The 20,408-nt window shown below is 37.5% G+C and overlaps 1 protein-coding gene across 2 annotated transcripts in view; it reads right to left on the reverse strand.

The window, feature by feature from the left end:
- The window catches only part of LOC111147342 (neuroligin 1), a 760,181-nt gene that overhangs the window by 719,668 nt on the left and 20,105 nt on the right, over positions 1–20,408 (reverse strand). Inside the window, exon 3 of one of the 2 annotated variants that reach the window (XM_022503350.1) lies at positions 20,136–20,195. The exons of the other annotated variant lie outside the window; for it this stretch is intronic. Within the exon in view, the coding sequence (XP_022359058.1) occupies positions 20,136–20,195 (60 nt within the window). The remainder of the gene's footprint in view (positions 1–20,135; positions 20,196–20,408) is intronic. 2 annotated transcript variants of the gene reach the window in all.

Genomic DNA, 20,408 nt, shown 5'->3' on the forward strand with positions numbered 1-20,408 from the left:
CGTGCAGCTCCCCTAAGGCTTACATCTGTTATGGGGCAGGAAATACGGCAACTTGCTGTGTTTACTAATTGGGTCAGTTAGTAACTTTGTTCTCTTCTTCATTTTTCCGAAATTCCCTAAATCAGTCGTGTTCCTATTTGAATCACAATATGAAAAGGGATCAGCATGATCACCCCAAGTTTTGTTTCCCTAAAATTTCAAAATGAGTTTGGTCTTTTTACCTTGTTCCTGGGACTATTTCTCTCCTTGCAGCAGGTCAGCATCAAAAAACAATTTGCACCTTCTGTCATGCTCTGATCTTGCCAGATGTTCTTGCCACTCCTTGAGATAATTTTCTACTTGATGTCCCACATTCCGTATTCTCAGTCTTTCTCTGAGGTTTATGCAGTTTTAATGATCTAGGTGTATGAGTCTCAGGTAAAAGCCTCACCAGTCCCATCTGCACTTCTCACAGCAAGCTATGTGGCCTTGCTGCTTTCAAGTTCTTGGGGTCCATTTCACTTCCATGCAAATAAACACAGCACTTGATGTGAACAGCTGAATAGCTGGAAAAACAGACTGAGTCTGTGCAATTGGCCTTATATACACTCTTCAATCCTGGCTTGTCAATGAGAATCATACCCACACAGTCTATGGCAGTGGGTGGCCTTTCTCTGAGAATACTATTATGTACGCTATTCATTTTTCTTTTGGAAATCTAGAGCTATACACAGCTTAGAAGTGACAGTAATGGAGAATTTTAGTGCAGAGAGTGCATCATCTTTTTTCTCCTCTTTGGTAAGAAATGAATGTAGGATTTTTTTTCAGAGCATTTGTGTTTGTATATGTGTGTATTGATGAAATTATTATTTTATTTGAACACACTACAAAGGCATAAATAGCTTTTTTTAAACCTTCAAAGTGATAAGAAGAAATAAAAGAATGGTAAATTCATTCACACGATCGATTTTTGCTGAAATTTTCACGAGCTCATCTACCCCTCGAGTAGATCTGTAAATATGATTTATTAACAGCATCACCTTCCTCTGAACCATATAGTCTCCAATCTATCCTCAACTTTTTCGGTGCCTCTCTGCTCTCTGTCCACCCCTCTATTTCTGCAATCAGTTTCCAATTCTGCTAATTCTGCTTTGAAATGTCTCTCAAATCCATCATCTTTTATTTCCACTGTCAACCACTCTTCATATGAACTATAGGGTCATTACCTCCTATCTAGTTTTCTTTCCTAAAGCCTAATTAAGTTTTCTGCCCTTCCTATTCCTTGCCCACCATCCTCTGAAACCACATTTCTCATTATCGGAATCCCTTACGTGCATGTGTGTGCATGCGTGCACACATGCGCGCACACACACACACACACACACACACACACACACATACAAATTATTAATGCATAACAGTTCATAGTAAAACCACACATCCTGGTCTTCTAATATTTCACTACAACTGTCATTTTATCACAGTTCAGTATTTTCTGTGATCCAAGTAACAAGACACTTAACTGTCCCCAGACTTTGCTAACTGCTCTGCCTTTTCTTTGGCAGGACAAAAGCCTTCATGCCTCTACCTGCTGAGAACCCACCAGTCCTTCAAAGTTGATCCAAAATATTACCTCTTTTAGGGAACTTTTCTGATTCACACTCAACGAGTTCCTGCATTTCTACTAAGATGTGTAACATCTCATCCCCCTAATGACCTCTCCAGTCTTTGAGTATACACATTTGATTATTCATAATTTGTCTTCATACTAGATGTTAAGTACTTAAGTTCAGCAGGTCTGTGTCTGTGTCTGTGTCTGTGTGTGTTATAATACGTACAGACTGGATTTGTATTCCAGTATGTAGCATGAAGCACGCCACATGCTAAATGCTCTGAAAATACATGTTGAATTCAATCGACATATATTTTCTGAGTTACCAGTGTTCTGAAAAATTATGTTCATTTGTCTAGTCATTAATACAAATCTACATAAATTATGCACCTGTCTGTTCCTTTTAGCAATTTACATTTCACTAGATGATTTTGCTTTCTTTCCAGCTGACAGTTTGTGATTTGCTGTCTATGCATGTCTTCCTTCTCATTTTCAAGCTTGCCCCAATCAAAGGTAGGTTACAGAGTTACGACTCTTTCCTCTCTTTGCCACACATCCATGTACCTGTCTCTCTTGTTCTGACATAATTATCTTTCCCTCACGTTCTATTTTTAAAAGATGACTTAGTAAAATAAACATATATGTGGCATTATTTTCAAGAGTTTATCTTAATCTGTCATATGAGAGATTAAAAATCTGTTCATTATTCCATCCTGTCCTATTCCATCTTCTCCTTCCCCTCCTTTTCTCTTTCTCCTTTGCCATGGACATCTTCCCTTTCTCAGACTTCATTTCTTTATTCTAATTTATTCTCTATCTTTTCCTCCCTTCTTGAGTCCTCGTGAAGAAGCTATGTTGGAAAAGACTTGTTAGGAGAAGTAAGGACAGTAAGTCAAGAAGGAAGGCACTGGGCAATAAGACCTCCTAGAGCCATCGTAGGCTTCATGCCTTCCTCAGTCCTCCCAAGAACCAGCCAATACCCCAATCTTATTGAGCTGAAAAAAAAAAAAAAATCTCTTATACTTCATTTCCTCCTTTCTACTTCCCATCCACTGCCTTTAGCAAGACCCTTGGGGTCACTGACACACCACTGCAATAACCTTCTACTCGTCTCTACTTTGATTTTTTATCCTTGGATTCTACCATTTATAATGTTTTTGGAGAGAATGTTCCTTCCATAGTGCTCATTTGATTATGTCAAGTTTTTGCTTAAAAATTTTCATGGCTTGCCATCACTGATATAAAACCTCTAAGCTCCTCAGACACAAGATCTGGGAGCTTCCCAGGGCTCCAGGCTCACTTTCCTGATCTCTACGGAGCCAAGTCCCTCCCACCTCATCCCAGTGCATTCTCTTCATCAGTGGAGAGCCACTTCCCCATGCTTACAGTCCATTTCAAGCAAGATTATTGTGACAAAACCTTCCTCACCCGCTCCCTACAAGATAATACTGGAAATTCCCTCCTTTGCGCAGCCTCTTATCATGCATTACCATTGCCTTCTTCCCTCACAGCACCTCTATCATTTGTTGTACTTAGTGGCTAAGGGCACAGTCAATTAAGTTGCTACTTGGTTTTAAATCCTGGCTCTGCCATTTTCTAGTTATGGAATGTAAATGATTTATATAACCTATCTGTGCCTCACATTCTCAACAGCAAAATGGAGATATTAATAGTAATGATTTCATAGGGCCTTTGTGGGAACTAAGTAAGCTACTATATAAAACCCTTAAAACAACAGCTGGTCCTTGGTAAATATTGCATAATAGGTAGCTATTATAATAATTATTTTTATTTTCCTTTGCTTGCCCCTTATGGTAAACACCACATCCAGTTGCTTTTCTCCTAGTGTCTAGAATTGTCTCTAGGACATACTAGATGCTTAATAACCGTTTTGTGAGAGAATGAACAAATGCATAAAAATAGGAATAAGAGAAAAACAGACATTTTGTTTCCCTAAGTTACAACAGATCACTTTTTCATTGTTCCCCTTAAATGTGAAGGGGACTGCAAGAGTACAAACACAAATGTTCATAGTGTTTGAGTTGAAAGTTTTAATGGAACTTTCCAACATTCACAGAGGGTTTCTATTTTTCTATCTCTCAGAATTATACGAACATCAATGGGTATGCAGCATGGGGGAAATGCCAGCGAAAAGGAAGCTGAACTGGCTGTGGAATTTGTGGGGCCCAGTGCCAAATGAAAATGTAGGATCTCTTATTCAAAAATAATTCTGAATGTCAAGATGGCAACCGTGGAACATTTAACCAAGTATGAAGCCATTCTCAGTACAGGGATCAGTATGACTGCACAGATCACCCTCCCATGAAGCCAGCCCTGCCAAGAGTCTAACACTCTCTTCGCCATCATCACTGCAATGTGTTTTGAGACAGATCTAGTCTATGTTACTGCTGGATTCATCTCTTGCCAACTGGATTTATCTCTTGAGAGATAATTCGTCTGTAATGCTCTTACTATCCCTCTCCAGCCTGAACTGTCCAGAATCCAGCCTCTACTATCCACTAGAAAAGCCAATGTCTTCTCCATTTATCTCAGCAATCTAAGCTGCCCATTATCTGCCATGCTCAAAAAGCTCCTTCATTTATCAACCAGTGATTGGGCACCAACCATGTTTCACAAGCTCTGTCTATGGTCTATATTATACATACAATAACATCTCATCCTCTTGTTTGCCCCATTTCATAATGTGACTTCTGGTTTTCCTGGAAAAGTCAGTAGTTGCTAATATCTAATAATAGAAGAACATAACAAAATGACCCTCTGGATACATGTACATGTTTATGGTGATTTGAACCAACTAAAGGCTAAATCATAAGCACAGAAGACTGGAGTAACTATTTCATGCTATATAGAAAATCCCTTAAACAAATCTAGTTAGACCTTTTCTTAGATCATCTAGTACTCATGTTCTGCCTGTTTCATAACCCCAAATGACATGCCTTAGCAGAAACAGTGGCAAGAAGTTCCATTACAGAGGTAGATGGCATAACAAGGACAAAAGAAAGTATAATAATTATAAAAGAAGGTATATTTGTCACAGGAGAGAAATTGGGGTTAGGTAAGAGGAAAAGGAAATTAAATTAGAAGGTGGGAAGGGAAAATGAAGCTTCTGGCCTGGAAAAGGAAAATCATTCTCTGTGCTTCTATTACACAAATGCGTTGTTGGCGTCCTGTATTAAAATATAAATTCAGTGCAGAGGCAATAAGGCTGGCAGTAACGTGCACAGGCAGAGAGCCAAGAGCCTCGGCTGTTGGCAGCCACTCGGCCCTGAGGGCCCTTGCAACAGAGTCCAGGTTATATCTGTCAGACGCTGAGCCATTGAACATTGTTATTTCTTAGTTAAGGACTCTGATGTTACTTTGAAATTTTCTTCATTTGGGGAGCCATAAACAAATAGTGACTGCAGAGCAGAGAGGAAAAGAATATATTCTTACTTGCTATATCTGGTGAGAAATGATAGCAGGTGTAGTATTACTCAAATAAATGCAGATGGTGGGAGATTAAGGCTCTCTCCAACAAAGTACATTGTTTCTTTAGGCTGTTTATGTTTTCAATGAATATTTATTGAATCCCTTGTGAGTACTGGGGATATAGCAGTGAAGAAGAGAAATGTTCTGGGGCAGACAGAGAGTAAATATGTAAGCACATAAATGAGTAAAATAATTTCATCAGGAGGTAAAAATGTAATAGAAGGAATAATCCTGGGTGAAGAGAGGTTGCCTTAACAGAGTGCTCAACGAAGGGCTGACAAGGTGGCATTTTGCCAAGCCCTGAATTAGAAAACTTAGACAGGAGAAGAGGTAGACACTGTATATTCAAGTTAGAAGGAACAGCAAGTTCAAAGGTCCTGAGGTGGATAGATTGGCATCCAAAAGGAGATCAGCAAGGCGATGGAAGGAGATTGCAGACATGGGCAGGAGTCTTATGGAAGATCCTGTAGGCCACAGTCAGGAGTCCTACATTTATTCTAAAAGCAACAGGAATTCTTCTATGGATTAAGAAAGGAGCACTGTGATTTGATTTCAGACATCAAAGAAAAAAATCCCACTGGCTCTGTATGTAGAATGAAATTCGGGAGCAGGAATGGAAATAGGAACACCTGGTATGAAGCTATTGCAGTAGTTCTAACAAGAAATGATGGAGGCTCCAGGTGAAGTTCAAGGAAGTGGAGAAGAAGGGAAAAGGCACACCAAGATGGAAGGATAATGTCTGTAACATCCTGAGTATCAGGGGTAAGCAATGCCTGCACATACCCCCCGAGAGGTCACCTTGTGGAGAGAGAGAAGCTCCTAGAGCTTCACAATCAGTAAAGCGCAATCAGCTTCAAAATCATGTGAGGTATTCACTTCAAGTATTCAAAAGCAACCTCTTCAGCCACCTCAGTTAAGAAGAAAATAAAAATTTTTAAAAATGAGTTTTGGGGGCACCTGGGTGGCTCAGTGGGTTAAGCCTCTGCCTTCAGCTCAGGTCATGATCTCAGGGTCCTGGAATCTAACCCCACATCGGGCTCTCTGCTCAGCTGGGACACTGCTTTCCCCTCTCTCTTTGCCTGCCTCTCTGTTTACTTGTGATCTCTCTATCTCTCTGACAAATAAATAAATAAAATCTTTTAAAAAAAATGATTTTTGAACAAAGCCTATATACTTAAGTTGTTAGGGACAACTCATGCAGTTGTCCCTAACTCATTTTAAGCCTCTTCATTTTTCTTTCACAAACAAGTTTTTTTGTTTGTGTGTTTTTAAAATGTGGTTGTTCAGTCTTCCAATCCATGACAGTTTCAGCCTTTTCAGAAATGAGCAGTAGTGTTTCCAGAGCCTGGCAATGTGAGAATAGTAATAGGAGACAACTGATACCTTGGCAAAGAAGGAGACATATAGATACGCATACGTACATACCGCCACCCACCCACCCACACACACACATTTTGATTTTATTTATTTATTTGACAGACACAATGAGAGAGAGAGAGAGAGAACGCACACAAGCAGGGGAACAGTAGGTAAAGCAAGAGAGAGAAGCAGGCTCCCCACAGAGCAGAGACTCTGGGATCATGACCTGAGCAGCAGGCAGACACTTAACTGACTGAGCCGCTCAGGTTCCCCCATACATTTTAAATAAGCACAGAAATCATTTAATCTGGAGTAACTCAGTAAAATGGTCCCACACGCCACACATCGAAGGACTACAAAATTTGTTCACATCAGGGACAATTGTCTATCATAAGACATCTCTAAGCCATAGACACCTCTCCTATGTATCCCCATCATGCTCCCTGCTTACCTCCCTCGGGGCGCTTACTACCTTGTTCTTTTTTGTTTCTGAATCTCTTACCCCCAAGAGTTAGCGAGCCCTTTGAGGGCAGCTCTTTAATGCCCTTTTTATCTCTGTGTGTCTGGGGCCTACCACAGGGCCCTGTACTGAGGAGTCACTCAACAGAAGTGTGGAAAGAACTACAGAGCAGCAGCTGTTCATTTACCTCCAGAAGAGGAGACAGACTGTAGCCCCATAACTCAGCAGCTGCTCTATCAGTAGCCAAAGCATTCTCAAGCTTTCCAGAGATTTGTATAGGTACAGCACAGGCGCTTTTTTTTTTTTTTTTTTTTTTTTTTTTTTCCCTAACAGATGGGTAGAAAGTTTTAAAGCATTGCTTCTTGGCAGAGCAACTAAGGTGGGCTCAGGCACAAGGCTGATATAATTATAGTTTTGGTTATGCCTGATGTGTTTTATTCTAATGTGCATATTTTGTGCTCCATACTCATTTAAAGATTTAATTAAATGTTTTATTATACAGAACACAGTGCCAAATATCATCATCATTACCTTTTTTCTTCCCCCCACAGAAACAGCCATTTCCTCATTTTGTTCTGAGATTTTAATACAAACAAGTCTTACATTTACTTGGTAATACAGACATGGCCATCACAAAAGTGTCTGGTTTCTTGTTCCCAGAAGGCTATCATTGCAAAGTAAGCTCCCTGAGGGCAAAAATTAAATATGTCCTGCCCAAATGAGTCTCCCGTAGTTCTGGACAAGGATGTTTGGCCTACAGTAGGCTCAAGAGAGAGAGAGGGAACAGCCATGTAGGAAATTTTAGGCAGTGCCTTCTGGACACAGAACACAAATGAGAGCAAAGCAACATTGGAACTAGTGAGTGAGATTGAGAGAGAGAGAGAGAGAGAGAGATTGGAAGGGAAGAAGGGGGAAAGAGAGAAAGAGAGAAAAGCATCACTCTGATAGTCAAAGATTCCACTTAATGGCAGTCTGAGGCCCCAGTAAACATTCTACAAGGTATTGTTTTTTTCCCCTGAAAACAGTCTGCTAAACTGCACAAGTGGCCAAAGAAAGGTATTCACAATACAAAGAGGAAAAAAACCCCAAATCTCATCCTTAACCTTTCAGAGTGAGTTGAAATACAAAATAGTTTAAATGATCATTATAGAAAAAAATTTCTACTCAGAATCCAGATTTATAGATATTCCAGTTTTCACTGAAATAGAGTTAATTTCCTAAATAAATGACTGTCAAACTCCTTTTTTAAAACAAAGACATCCCCAGCCCGCCTTATTTTTCTTTTTTCTAAAGGAAATCTTGGCACTCTAAGTGGATTTTCCCTATTTGTGTAAGGTATGAAATCCAGGCTGTCCTGGTGGTGCTGAGATGTGAGAGAGTCTGGGGGCTTGTGATGATGGGGACTTGAAAGCAGGTCAACAGACGCACTGGTGGGCTACTTGACTGCCCTGCTCAGAGACAGCTCAGAAACCTCATGATCTGCCTGTGTAGATTTTTGTGCCAAAGGGACACATCAGTTCCTCCTGATGAAAGCTTAGAGCTACAAACTGAGGCCAGACTTGCTCACTGCCTAGAAAGACGATGGATCAGTGGAGGAAGATGATGAATGGGAACTTAACAGGAAGGCAAAGCTAGCACTAGCTATAGGCATTCCTCTTTTCAGAGATCCCCTTCACAGGGACATACCTATTCCTAAGAGGCCCGGGAATCCAGATCAGAAGGAGTATATATGTTCTTAATAGTTCTACTTAAGCCTCCCTCTTCCTTTCCTGGGAACAGCTCTATTTACAAATGCTTCTGATCTACTTGGCAGAGTTACGTTTGTCCTCCTGTCATACCTGCCTTGAACTCATTATCCCTCTATCCCATTTCTTCCTCCTCCCACTCCTTTGAGGAAGTTAGAGAGAAGATTCCAGAAGAGAAGCCCTGCTGTTTTGTGGAGAAACATAATAGGAACTCTTTTGTGAGAGAAAGAAAAGAGAGAGAAAGTGCTTTTGTATCATCCTCCTAAGACTAAGAGACAACAGGTGGCCATTTTCTTTTTTGGCCTAAATGCTCCAAAAGTCTTCACCTCAAAGAAAAAAGATGAAAGGAAGAATGAACACTTCTTTTTTTTTAGTCCTGAAATGAGGAGCAGAAAATTAAGACTGTTGATTTTATGGTTCTCCAAATCATAATTATGGCTGCAATGACCCCAACCCCTTTTATTAAGATATCTTTTGCCATTGTTTAAAACTAATTCTTGCAACATTTTACATGCTTTAATGAAAATTAAGGGCTATAATTAAATCGCTCTAATGCTATCATTATGTAGATACCAGATGAACAGAATTACAGCAAAGGAATAGGTCTTAAATCAAAAATTATTTTAAAAAGATCTTTGTTTAATTGCTTATATATGACAAATGAAACAGTAGTGAACATCAATGCTACTACAATGTTAAATTGATGGGATCTTAATTTTTACTAAAACTATATTTGCATATAAGCAACCGTCCGGATAAAATGTTTAAAATTCAGGGAAAGAAAAAAATCTGAATCTTTTTGTCACGGAGTCAAGCACTTACATATTCAAAAATATCTAAACTAATGCATACCACCCTATCTTGATAGAAAAATACCTAAAAAACAAATTAAGGAAACTTTCCAGGAGAGCAGAAAGAATCTGTAACTGTTGGAGGGCCTATCACATTCGAGTTTTTTTTTTTTTTTAAAGATTTTATTTATTTGACAGAGAGAGATAGCCAGAGATAGCGAAGCAGGGAGCCTGATGTGGGGCTCAATACCAGGACTTTGGGATCATGACCTGAGCCAAAGGCAGAAGCTTAACAACTGAGCCACCCAGGTGTCCCTCACATTTGAGTCCTCATTTGAAAAGGAGTCCCCCAGCACTCTTAACTAGCAGCCATGTGATCTTGGGTAGGTTATTTAACTTCAATAAGCAATAAGTTCTCAATCTATGAAATGAGTATAATGATAATACCATTTTGAAATCTTTCTGGAGTTTCAGTTTTAAAAAAATTGGAAGTACGCTTAGAGATCCTCAAGAATTCATGTCCAAATAGAACCTCAGAATGTGACGTTATAGGAAAAATTGTGTTACTCCAAAATTCATATGTTGAAGTTCCAACCCTGAAAACCTCAGAATACGACCTTATTTAAAAATAGTCTTTACAGATGTTATTAGTTAAGATGAAATCATTAGGGTGGACCCTACTCCACCTGATTTGTGTTCTTATAAAAAGGAGTAATTTGATAACTCAATAACCAAAAACAACCAAACAATCCAACTTAAAAATGAGCAGAGGATCTGAATAGGTATTTTTCCAAAGAGATACAGATGGCTAACAAGTACATGTAAAGATGTTCAACATCACTCATCATCAGGAAAATGCAAATCAAAACCACAATGAGATATCACATCGCATCGTCCAAAATGGTTAGTATCAAAAAGACAAGAAATGACAAGTATTATTGAGGATGTAGAGAAAAGGCAACCATCATGTACTGCTGGTGGGAATATAAATGGCACAGCCACTATGGAAAACAGTAAGAAGGTTCCTTAAAAAATTAAAAATAAAACTATCACACAATCCAGTAAATCCTGTTTCTGAGTATTTATCTGAAGAAAATGAAAATTGGAAAAGCTTTATTCATTATATTCAATGCAGTATTATTTACACTAGCCAAGAAATGGAAACAATCCAAATGTCCACTGATGGATAAACAGACAAAGAAGATGAGACACAGACATACACACACATACAAACAAACACATGGGAATACTATTCAGCCATGAAGAAGAATGAAATCTTGCCATTTGTGACAAATAGATGGATCCTAAGGGCATTATACTAAGTGAAATAAGTCCAAAGGAGAAAAACAAATATTGTATGATCTTACTTATGTGTAGAATTTAACAAACAAACAAAAATAAGCATATAGATACAGAGAACAGATTGGTGGTTGCCAAAGGTAGGGGTGAGGGGTGGGCAAATGGGTGAAGGAGGTCAGAAGGTATAAACTTCCAGTCAAAAATAAGTCATGAGGATGTAATAGCTGGTAACTACAGTTACTAATATATCTAAGCCAGAATATATATATATATATATATATATATATATATATATATATATATGTATATTCTTGAAAGTTGCTAAAAGTAAATTTAAAATTTCTCATCACAAGAAAAAAAATGTGTTACTATGTATGGTGATGATGACTTGGTATGATCAATTCACAATACATAAAAATATCAAATCATTATGCTGTATATTTGAAACTAATATGGTGTTATATGTCAATTATATCTCAACTTAAAAAACAGATTATAAAAGGGGGTAATTTAAACACAGACATACATACAGGGAGAATGTCATGTGCACAGACACAGGGAGAAGATAGCCATCTGTAAGCCTGAGGAGGGAAACCTACACCAGATTCTTCTTCACAACTCTCAAAAGGAATCAACCCTGTGGACACCTTGATCTCAGACTTCTAGCCTCCAGAACCATAAACAAAAATCTTCTGTTGTTTAAGCCATGCAGTTTGTGATACTTTGTTACTGCAGCCCTAGCAAAATACAATGACCTTATTCGAAAATAGGGGCTTTGAAATGTAATTAAGATAAGGTCATACTGCATTAAAATGGCCCATAAATGCTGTCATTGGTGTCCTATAAGAAAGCCATGTGAAGATACAGAGACACGGGAAGACACTCAGGGAAGAAAGTCATGTGATAGCTGAGGTAGAATCGGAGTGATGCATCTACAACCCAAGGCATGCCTAGAACTTTTGGCAACCACCAGAATCTCAGAGAGAGGCCAGGAGATTCTCCTTCAAAAGCTACAGAAATCATCCACCCTGTCAATTCCTGACTCTGGACTTCTCCAATCCAGAACTGTGAGAGAATAAATAATCTCTGTTATTATAAACCACACAATTTGTTCAATCTGTTACAGCAGCCCTAGGAAACTAATAAAGGAAATGCTACATAAAGTACTCTGTTCTCTTATAAATGGCCATGAGAAAATTTACGATCAGAAATTATGCTTCCACATCTAGTCCAGAATTTAAGGTTATCAAATCTAGAATGAGTTTATATAATTGTTACTAGAGAATTTATATGCTGATGATTTTTGAAATTGACCATTTCCTAGGCTATTTTAGCATGTACCACTACAATGGGGAGGAAAAAGAGCATTCATAGGAGAAATATTAAAAGCCAAAAGATTATCAACAAAATCTGTAATGCTAAGTAATATAGAAGTAATTTAAAGCAACAGTTACATCATAATTATTAAGCTCGTAGCATGTCCTATATATGAAAACAATACATTAAAAAATACATTATTTATTATACATTGGAGAGGAGAAAGAAAAGCAGTTTCTACAAAGGATTTATTTTGTGGTATAACTCTCTTTGCTGGTAACATAAGTCTTAAATGTTTTCAACTTCAACCCCAGTTTCTACTAGAAAAAAGGTATTTATTCTCTGGAGAAATTGAGTTGGACAACTATAATGGTCTTTTAATCATCTGCTTCAGAGGACTCTCTCTGACTGTCAGTAAACAATGGAACAATTGATGCTATTCTTTTAAAACTTTACAACCCTTTAGATCTACTTCATTTCAGAGTTCCAACTTAAAGTGTTTAGCTTTTAGAAGACTTAACCACATCTGTCAAAGGTTACTAATTCAAATATGGAGTCAAATCTCTGGTGCAATTTGGTTTCCATTCATCTTCAAACCCCCAAATGAACCTGATACAGCAATCATTCCAGTATGCAGTGATTTTTGTCTACTAGCAAACTGGCAACCAATTTCATTTTCTTTTTGATCTGGGATCCCACATAAACAAGACTGCCGTTGTTGCTGTTGTATTGTTTTATTTTACTCCTTGTTCAAAAATTACCTCAAAGGAAATACAAGCGGTCACCAACAAATTATGTATCTTTGGACAAGATACCTAACCGCTTTGGTCTTCCATGTCTGCATTTATAATATGGTAATTAAAATCTCATAAGATTGTTATATTAAATTAATAAGGCTAAATTCCAGAACAAATTTTTTTAAGTTTTTTTTTTTTAACGTAATCTTCACACCCAACATGGAACTTGAACTCACAACCCTGAGATCAAGAGTCGGATGTTCTACTGACTGAGCCAGCAAGGCACCCCATTCTAGAATAAATTAAGAGCTCACCAATGTTAATTCTATCTCCATTCCTCTTAATATTACACATCAAGCAAAATAAAAGCAATCAGATAAAAGTAGAAACCCACTACCACTTCTACCCAAGGATTCCTACTCATGTATTCTTTTTAGCATTAATGTTAAATTATCTTTTTATGCTCTTTTTAAAGATTTTATTTATTTGTTTGAGAGAGAGAATGAGAGAGATCACAGAGGGAGAGGGAGAAGGAGACCTGCTGCTGAGTGGAGATCCAAATGTGGGGCTTGATCCCAGGACCCTGAGATCATTACCTAAGCCCAAGGCAGACACTCAACCCACTGAGCCACCCTGGCGCCCCTATTTATACTCTTTTTAATCCAAAATCTCCATCTGTGTACTAGATCCCATCTTTCTATAAAAGCGTTATTCTGGCAGTCTACTGTCTTCTTTATTTTCCATTGCTCCCTTTCTACTATACAAATATGTTTTTATTTCTCTCATCTTAACCTACAGCAATAAGAGTAACCTCTGTTTTCCTTATGTGCCCATTTTTTCCTGATCTGTCTTTTTTTTTTTTAAGATTTTATTTATTTATTTGACAGAGATCACAAGTAGGCAGAGAGGCAGGCAGAGAGAGAGGGGGAAGCAGGCTCCCTGCTGAGCAGAGAGCCCGATGCGGGGCTCAATTCCAGAACCCTGGGATCATGACCTGAGCCGAAGGCAGAGGCTTAACCCACTGAGCCACCCAGGCGCCCTGATCTGTCTTACAGCAAGACTCCTTAAAATAGTTATTTATGCTCAGGAACTCCAAATATCCCACTTTCTCTTAGCCCACTCCAGTGGTCAGACTTATACACTCCACAGAAGTTCATTTGGTAGAGTTGATTACTATGTCATCACTTCTTTACTAAGCTTCTAGGACAACAACAACAAAAAATCTTGGTTTACCTACCATTTCACACATAACACTTTTTCGGTCTCCATTGTTTTCCTTCTCTTCTTCCAGCCCTCTTAATGGAAGGTCTCATGGATTAGTCTTTGGTGTCTTTTTTCTTTTCTCTATTTTCATTCAGTTACTTTTATTCTCACTCAGCCTCATGACTTTACCTCAAATCTTTACCTTATGTACCACAATGATTCCTCAATTTATACCTCCTATACCTCTCTCCTGAACTTCAAACTAGTTCCTTGAGGTCTGAATTTGAAGGTCTATAAGTCACCTTAAATTTAACATGTCCAAAAGTATGCAACATCTTTCCACTGTGCCTCCCCCAAAACATCCTACGTTCTCCTTTTTCATCTTACTTGATGGCAAATCTATTAATTTAAGTACTCAGATCAAAAATCTAGGAATATTCTCTGACTCATTTTCTTTCACAGCTCATAACAAATTAATAGAAAAAATGTGACCTTCAGAAAACATTGAGACTCTACCACTTCCATTGTTATTACCCTGGACTGAGCCTGGACCAGGCTCATATGTTGACTGGGCTAAAATAGCCTCTTATCTGCTTTCCCAGTTTCCCCATACTCTTCTGCAATTTACTCTCAATACCTCAGCCAGAATGAGTTTTTTCCCCTTTGCTGAACTTTTCATCCCAATCACTTATTTATTCTATAACTGGAAACCTGTACCTCCACTCCCCTTCGTTCATTTTTACCCATCCCCCACCTCTCCCTTCTAGCAACCATCAATTCATCATCTGTATTTATGTATCTGTTTCTGTTTTATTTGTTTCTTTCTTTCTTTATTGCTTAGATTCCATACATAAATAAAATCATATAGCACTTGTCTTTCTCTAACGGACTTATTTCACTAATACCCTCTAGGTCCATTCATGTTGCTCTAGCTGGCAAGATCTCATTATTTCTTATGGCTGAATAATATTATATATATTTCCCATATCTTCTTATCCATTCATCTACCTATGGACACTTAGGTTGCCTCCATATCTTAGCTATTGTAAATAATGCTACAATAAACATAGGGGTTATATATCTTTTTGAATTAGTGTTTTTCTTTTCTTTGGGTAAATACCCAGTAGCAGAATTATCTCATTGTACAGTAATTTTGTTAAATTTCTTTTGAGGAACCTCCATACTGTTTTCCACAGTGGCTGTGCCAATTTGCATCCCTACCAATAGTTCACAAGGGCTCCTTTTTCTCTACATCCTTGCCAACACATGTCGTTTCTTATCTTTCTGATACTTGCCACTCTGACAGGTATAAGGTGATACCTCATTGTGGTTTTGATTTGCATTTCCCTGATGATCAATGATGTAGAGCATTTTTCAGTATGTCTATTAGCCATCTGTATCTCTTCTTCAGAAAAATGTCTATTCAGGTCCTCTGCCATCTTTATATTGTATTATTTGGGTGGGGTCTTTTTTTGGTATTGAATTGCATAAGTTCTTTATGTATTTTGAATATTAACCCCTATCAGATATATCATTTGCAAATATCATTCCCCTTTCAGTAGGTTACCTTTTCATTTTGTTCATGGTTTCCTTTGCTGTGGTGGCATGACCTCTTTAATAAAATGTCAGATCATTCTGAGTCTCACTGCCTCTCTCCCTTTAGCCTTTCCAGGTACACTACAGTGCAAATTGTTCCTTAACTACACAACACAGACTCTCACCTTAATGCCTTTGCACTAGCTCTTTACTCTGCTCTTTCCCCAGATACCCACTTCATCTCCTTCAGGTCTTTGTTGGAATGAGGATTATGCTAAATATCTTATTTAAAATGACCTTTATCCTTCACACCAGCACCCTTGATTCACCACACTCTGTTGATTTCTCATCTTCTTACATCTTTTAACTTTAGCTGTTGATTGTGTTTATCGTCTACAATTTGTCTCCACATACTAGATGTAAGCTCCTGGATGTCAAGAACTTTTTTTTTTTTCCCACTGCTGTATCTCTGGGTCCTAGAGCAGTAATCTCATCAGCACAGAGTAAGGACTCAGTAAATATTTGTTAGATGAATAGATTAATTAAAAATGTGTCAGCCAGAAGGAGGAGCATTCTGGAATATAATCTCCTTTAAAACACATTGACAGCGAAGAGAGTATTGTTAAGTATAATTAATTAGGGAAAAGTCAGTATCTATGTTCAACTAACAACCAAAGAGACCCTAAATCTGTGGAAAGGGCTTTTGAATGATGTCTGTATTATCTCAGGTAATGACGACTAAATAGAAAACGTAAAAGTAAAATGCATATGAAAATAAGGAATAAAATACTCAAAGAGTAAAAAATTATGCAAGAGACATCTATTAAGATTCCAATTTTCTGTACATTAAAAATTGGGGTAAATGAGAAAAGTAGGTTAAGAATTTCTCACACTGAAGAAATGAAAATCATTTCTGTATTCATCTCAGAAGAGCTATGCAAATAATAGTCAAAGTGCTGGAGAAATGCAAAACTGCACAACTCTAGGGTATCCATGAGCCAATCAATTTGTTTGTGGATTCTCTGGGTCCCTTGTTCCTCCTTCTCATGTTTACTGCCTAATATTTGACCACTCTTCTGTTTGTTGGCAACTCACAAGACAGCAAACTAGAGAAACAAAATGAAACATAAGCAAATTAAAGCTATTCCTGATAGTAGCCAAGAGAAATATGTTGGGATCTTGGTCTAGACAATAAGAAAATTATGTGTAGGATTTAAGAATGGTCACTAAAATGTGTACTAGCAAGTTTTCTGGAAATCAGTTACTATCATGGACTTGACCCAATTCAATTAAAGTGAGCATTAAATTAATCTAAAATAGAGTCAACAGGTAGAATAAAAAGAATTCATAATATATTTGACGGGAGGGGGGAAGAAAGGGAGATCAGGAAGGTAGAGAGATGTGAGCCTCTGCTATAGAAATCTCTATTAGAGGTAATTTAATATAATGGAAATGCATCTAATATTAACAAGAACTAGGACCAAACCTAACTACCACTTACTAGCAAAAGAAATTGGGTCAGAACACTTAACCTCAGAACCTACTTCCTTATTTATAAAATATAGATAGTAATATCTTTTCTACATCCAAATTCCAGTTTCTGTCACGTGTTATCTGCCTATTTGGCCCAATGTTGACAGCCATCTCATTTTAAGCACTCATCTTTCAATTTTGAAAGGATAAAACCCTGAAGAAATATCTAGAGAGTAATTAACATATGGCTAAAACTATCATGGGAAATATAAAAAGATAGATTGAAAAGTGCAACTGGGACCTGTTTTAAATGAGAGGAAGCTTATTGATAAAAATGTTTTTTTTTTCTTCAACTGCACAGGAAAATATTATAAAAGCTCTATCTAAAAACTATAGCCTGGGTGGTGTAGTCATTTGAACGTTGGACTCCTGGTTTAGGCTCAGGTTGTGATCTCAGGGTCGTGATCTCAGGGTCATGAGACGGAGCTCTGCCTCTCGCTCCATTTCGGACTCCTTGACAGGCTCCGCAATAGGCGTGGAGTGTGTTTGAGAGTCTCTCTCTCCTGCTCCCTCTGCCCCTTATACTCATGTTCTCTCTCTCTCTCAAACAAATAAATAAATATTTAAGAAAAAACTATAGCAAGGCATCTCTTGGGGAAGTAAAAGATTTTCTTCCTATTATACAGACTACAGCAGAGAAAATGCTTTGTTCTTTGTAAACTTACTTAAATTCAGTAAGTTCTATGGGAAAAAGGATCTTTGTTTCATTCATTATTGACCTCCCTTGAAGAGTAAATGATTAAGGCAATTAAGAAAAAGTTTGGATTAATACAGTATACACAGATTATAGTGTACTTGGCACAGGGGTGGGGGGAAGTTCATCTGCCTTGGAAGGTAACCACACACAGTTAAAAAGAAAGAGATAAATAATAGCAAGTTAAAAATATCTTTAACACCTATAAAATGCAACACACCTATTCCTATAGTTCCTGAACCATCATTTAAAAACTTCTAGAATTCTGTTGGAGAATTTATAATCCATATGCAATATATATTGGTATATGTGTAGATATGAAATGACAATTATTTTCTTGAACCAGAATAATGGGATTTCTTGGAATGACCAAAAGACTCTCCATGATAAAGAAGGAAAAAAAAAGTTAAAAGTTTGGGGGAAAAGTTCTACTCCTCTGCTTAAAGTCAAGCTCTAAACTTTAGTTTTTAGTTTAAAAAAGGTTATTCATATAAAGGACCACATTTAAAATCTTCGTTACTTAGACTTTGGGGTAACATACAAACAGCTAATAAAAGAACAAACTTATTTAGTAATAACAGAATATATTAAATACCAATGCAAAATAATTTTTTAAACTGCTTAACATAAAAGCACAATAGATTTGGACTAGAAACCACACACGCTGAAGTGAGTATCCACAGGTTTTATCCTCTGGCTATTAGAAATCAGTTCAAAGTTTGCCAAAATAAAAAGCACAACCTTACACACCTCTTTGCCAACTCTCTCATACAGCTGATGGAACCAACAATCCAAAGAACAACGAAAAAGAATTTTCTAATGAATCTATTTCCCCTGAAGTTGTATGAGAGGAAAGGTCACTTTCTCACTTACTAGCATACCTTTTCAGTATCCTTATCATTTTCTTGATTGTACATATTTTCATGTATTATGTTCTATTTATACAATCTTCAATAGCATCTTTATTTATGACTTTGTGAGTCAACATCTTGGTGATAGGAGGTGAAAGTCACTTAGCTAATTACACATGCTTGATAAGCTGCATAATAATAACCACTGTGGTATTGTACATTAGTTGAAGGCATGTAAATTACTGCAGTTATTCTCATTTGGGGGAAAACAAGAGACTTTGTTTTAGTTTAAAAGACTTTGTGTTCTCTATATCCACCTTCTCAAATACACTGCGCTTTTAACCCAAATCGTGGCATCAGTAATACACGAAAGGTCAGATCTCACTCTACTAGTACGACCAAAGAAATAAAAATAAAAACAAAACAAAAAACTCAATTTAATGCAAATACTCTGATCGACAATCGAGAATTTTGTTGTATGAAGCTCTTCCATATAATGCAATCCTCATAAAACAGAACAGCTTAGACACTCCGTGCCCCACAAGGATGTTGTAATGAAATCTGACTTGGTCCAGCCAGCTTTAGAAGTGCATAGAGAGATAGAATGTACACCACTAGAATATTAATATGACTTCTGTATGGAGATTGGAAATTCTACAAAGTTATGAATAAGGTCAAAATAACACTTGGATGATTTACTGCCCTAGAAAATCATATTCTCCTATGAGTGATTTACTGGATGTTATATAAAAATGGAGTGTGGACAAGCTACATTCAGATGCAAGCTTGCAGCTGTCAGTGTCTACATTTACTCAGTCTGGCTAGAGGATGATTTGAAGGTTGATTTAATTGTAGCTTCTGAATCATGTTCTTCCCTATGTTTTAAATTGTTTAACATAAATACAAAAATGTTAAAGTAATTTTAAGACTGTAAATATTTAGTATAAAAATCTGCAAAACCTCATTCTTTTCTGGAAGAGTAACCGAAAATATACACTATCTGGAAAAAAATACCATTACTTAATAATGGTAATTGCCCAACAGTCATGGCAAATTTACCCTGATATGAGAAAGTTCATAGGGCATTCAGAAGTAGCTAAGAATAAGCAAGCAAAAAACTAGGTTTGTGACTGAACTGATCAGTTTTCTAAGAGGAACAGAAATCTGTATCTGGAAAACAGGGTTCGGAGAAAAAGTCAACCAGTTGGCAAGGCAACATCATTTGGACTCCTTGCATGCAATGTCATAGCCTAAATATCTTTTCCTCTAAACACAAACTCAGAGCAGAGATTTCAATTCCTATCGATGCTACCAGCACCAGAACACAAGGCACCACCACTGAGCGTCGTCAATGTTATCTACTCAGCTACAGCTCTCCTTCACCATCTTTCTATTCCTTGACAGGCTTCATGAAATTCCAAATATCACCTAACCATTTACTTTCCAGCATCAGCAAATCATCCTTAGGGAGAGTACCTTCTTCCTCTGCAAGCTTTTTCCCCCATTTTTTATTTCCACTTTTATACATACCTCCTTTTCTACATATTTTCTTGCCGGGTTTTCTGGCACATTCCTTGGATATTCTTTTTACTGAAAAATGAATAGAAGACTAGAAAATAACATGGCGCTCCATCACAGACCGCCGGAACATGCAACACCACTATCTAACTTAATATGCTCCTGCATTTACTGAGTGCGAAAGATCCCCAGTTCGTTGAGCCTGCACATGCAATGGAGACATGTTGATGCATCTTCTCAGAAGTCATTCGGTAGGAAATGGAAAATAGGAGCCCATTTCTACCT

The sequence above is a fragment of the Enhydra lutris genome, unplaced genomic scaffold, assembly GCF_002288905.1.
Source record: "Enhydra lutris kenyoni isolate GAN:26980312 unplaced genomic scaffold, ASM228890v2 scaffoldscaffold2, whole genome shotgun sequence".
NCBI classification, from domain to species: domain Eukaryota; kingdom Metazoa; phylum Chordata; class Mammalia; order Carnivora; family Mustelidae; genus Enhydra; species Enhydra lutris.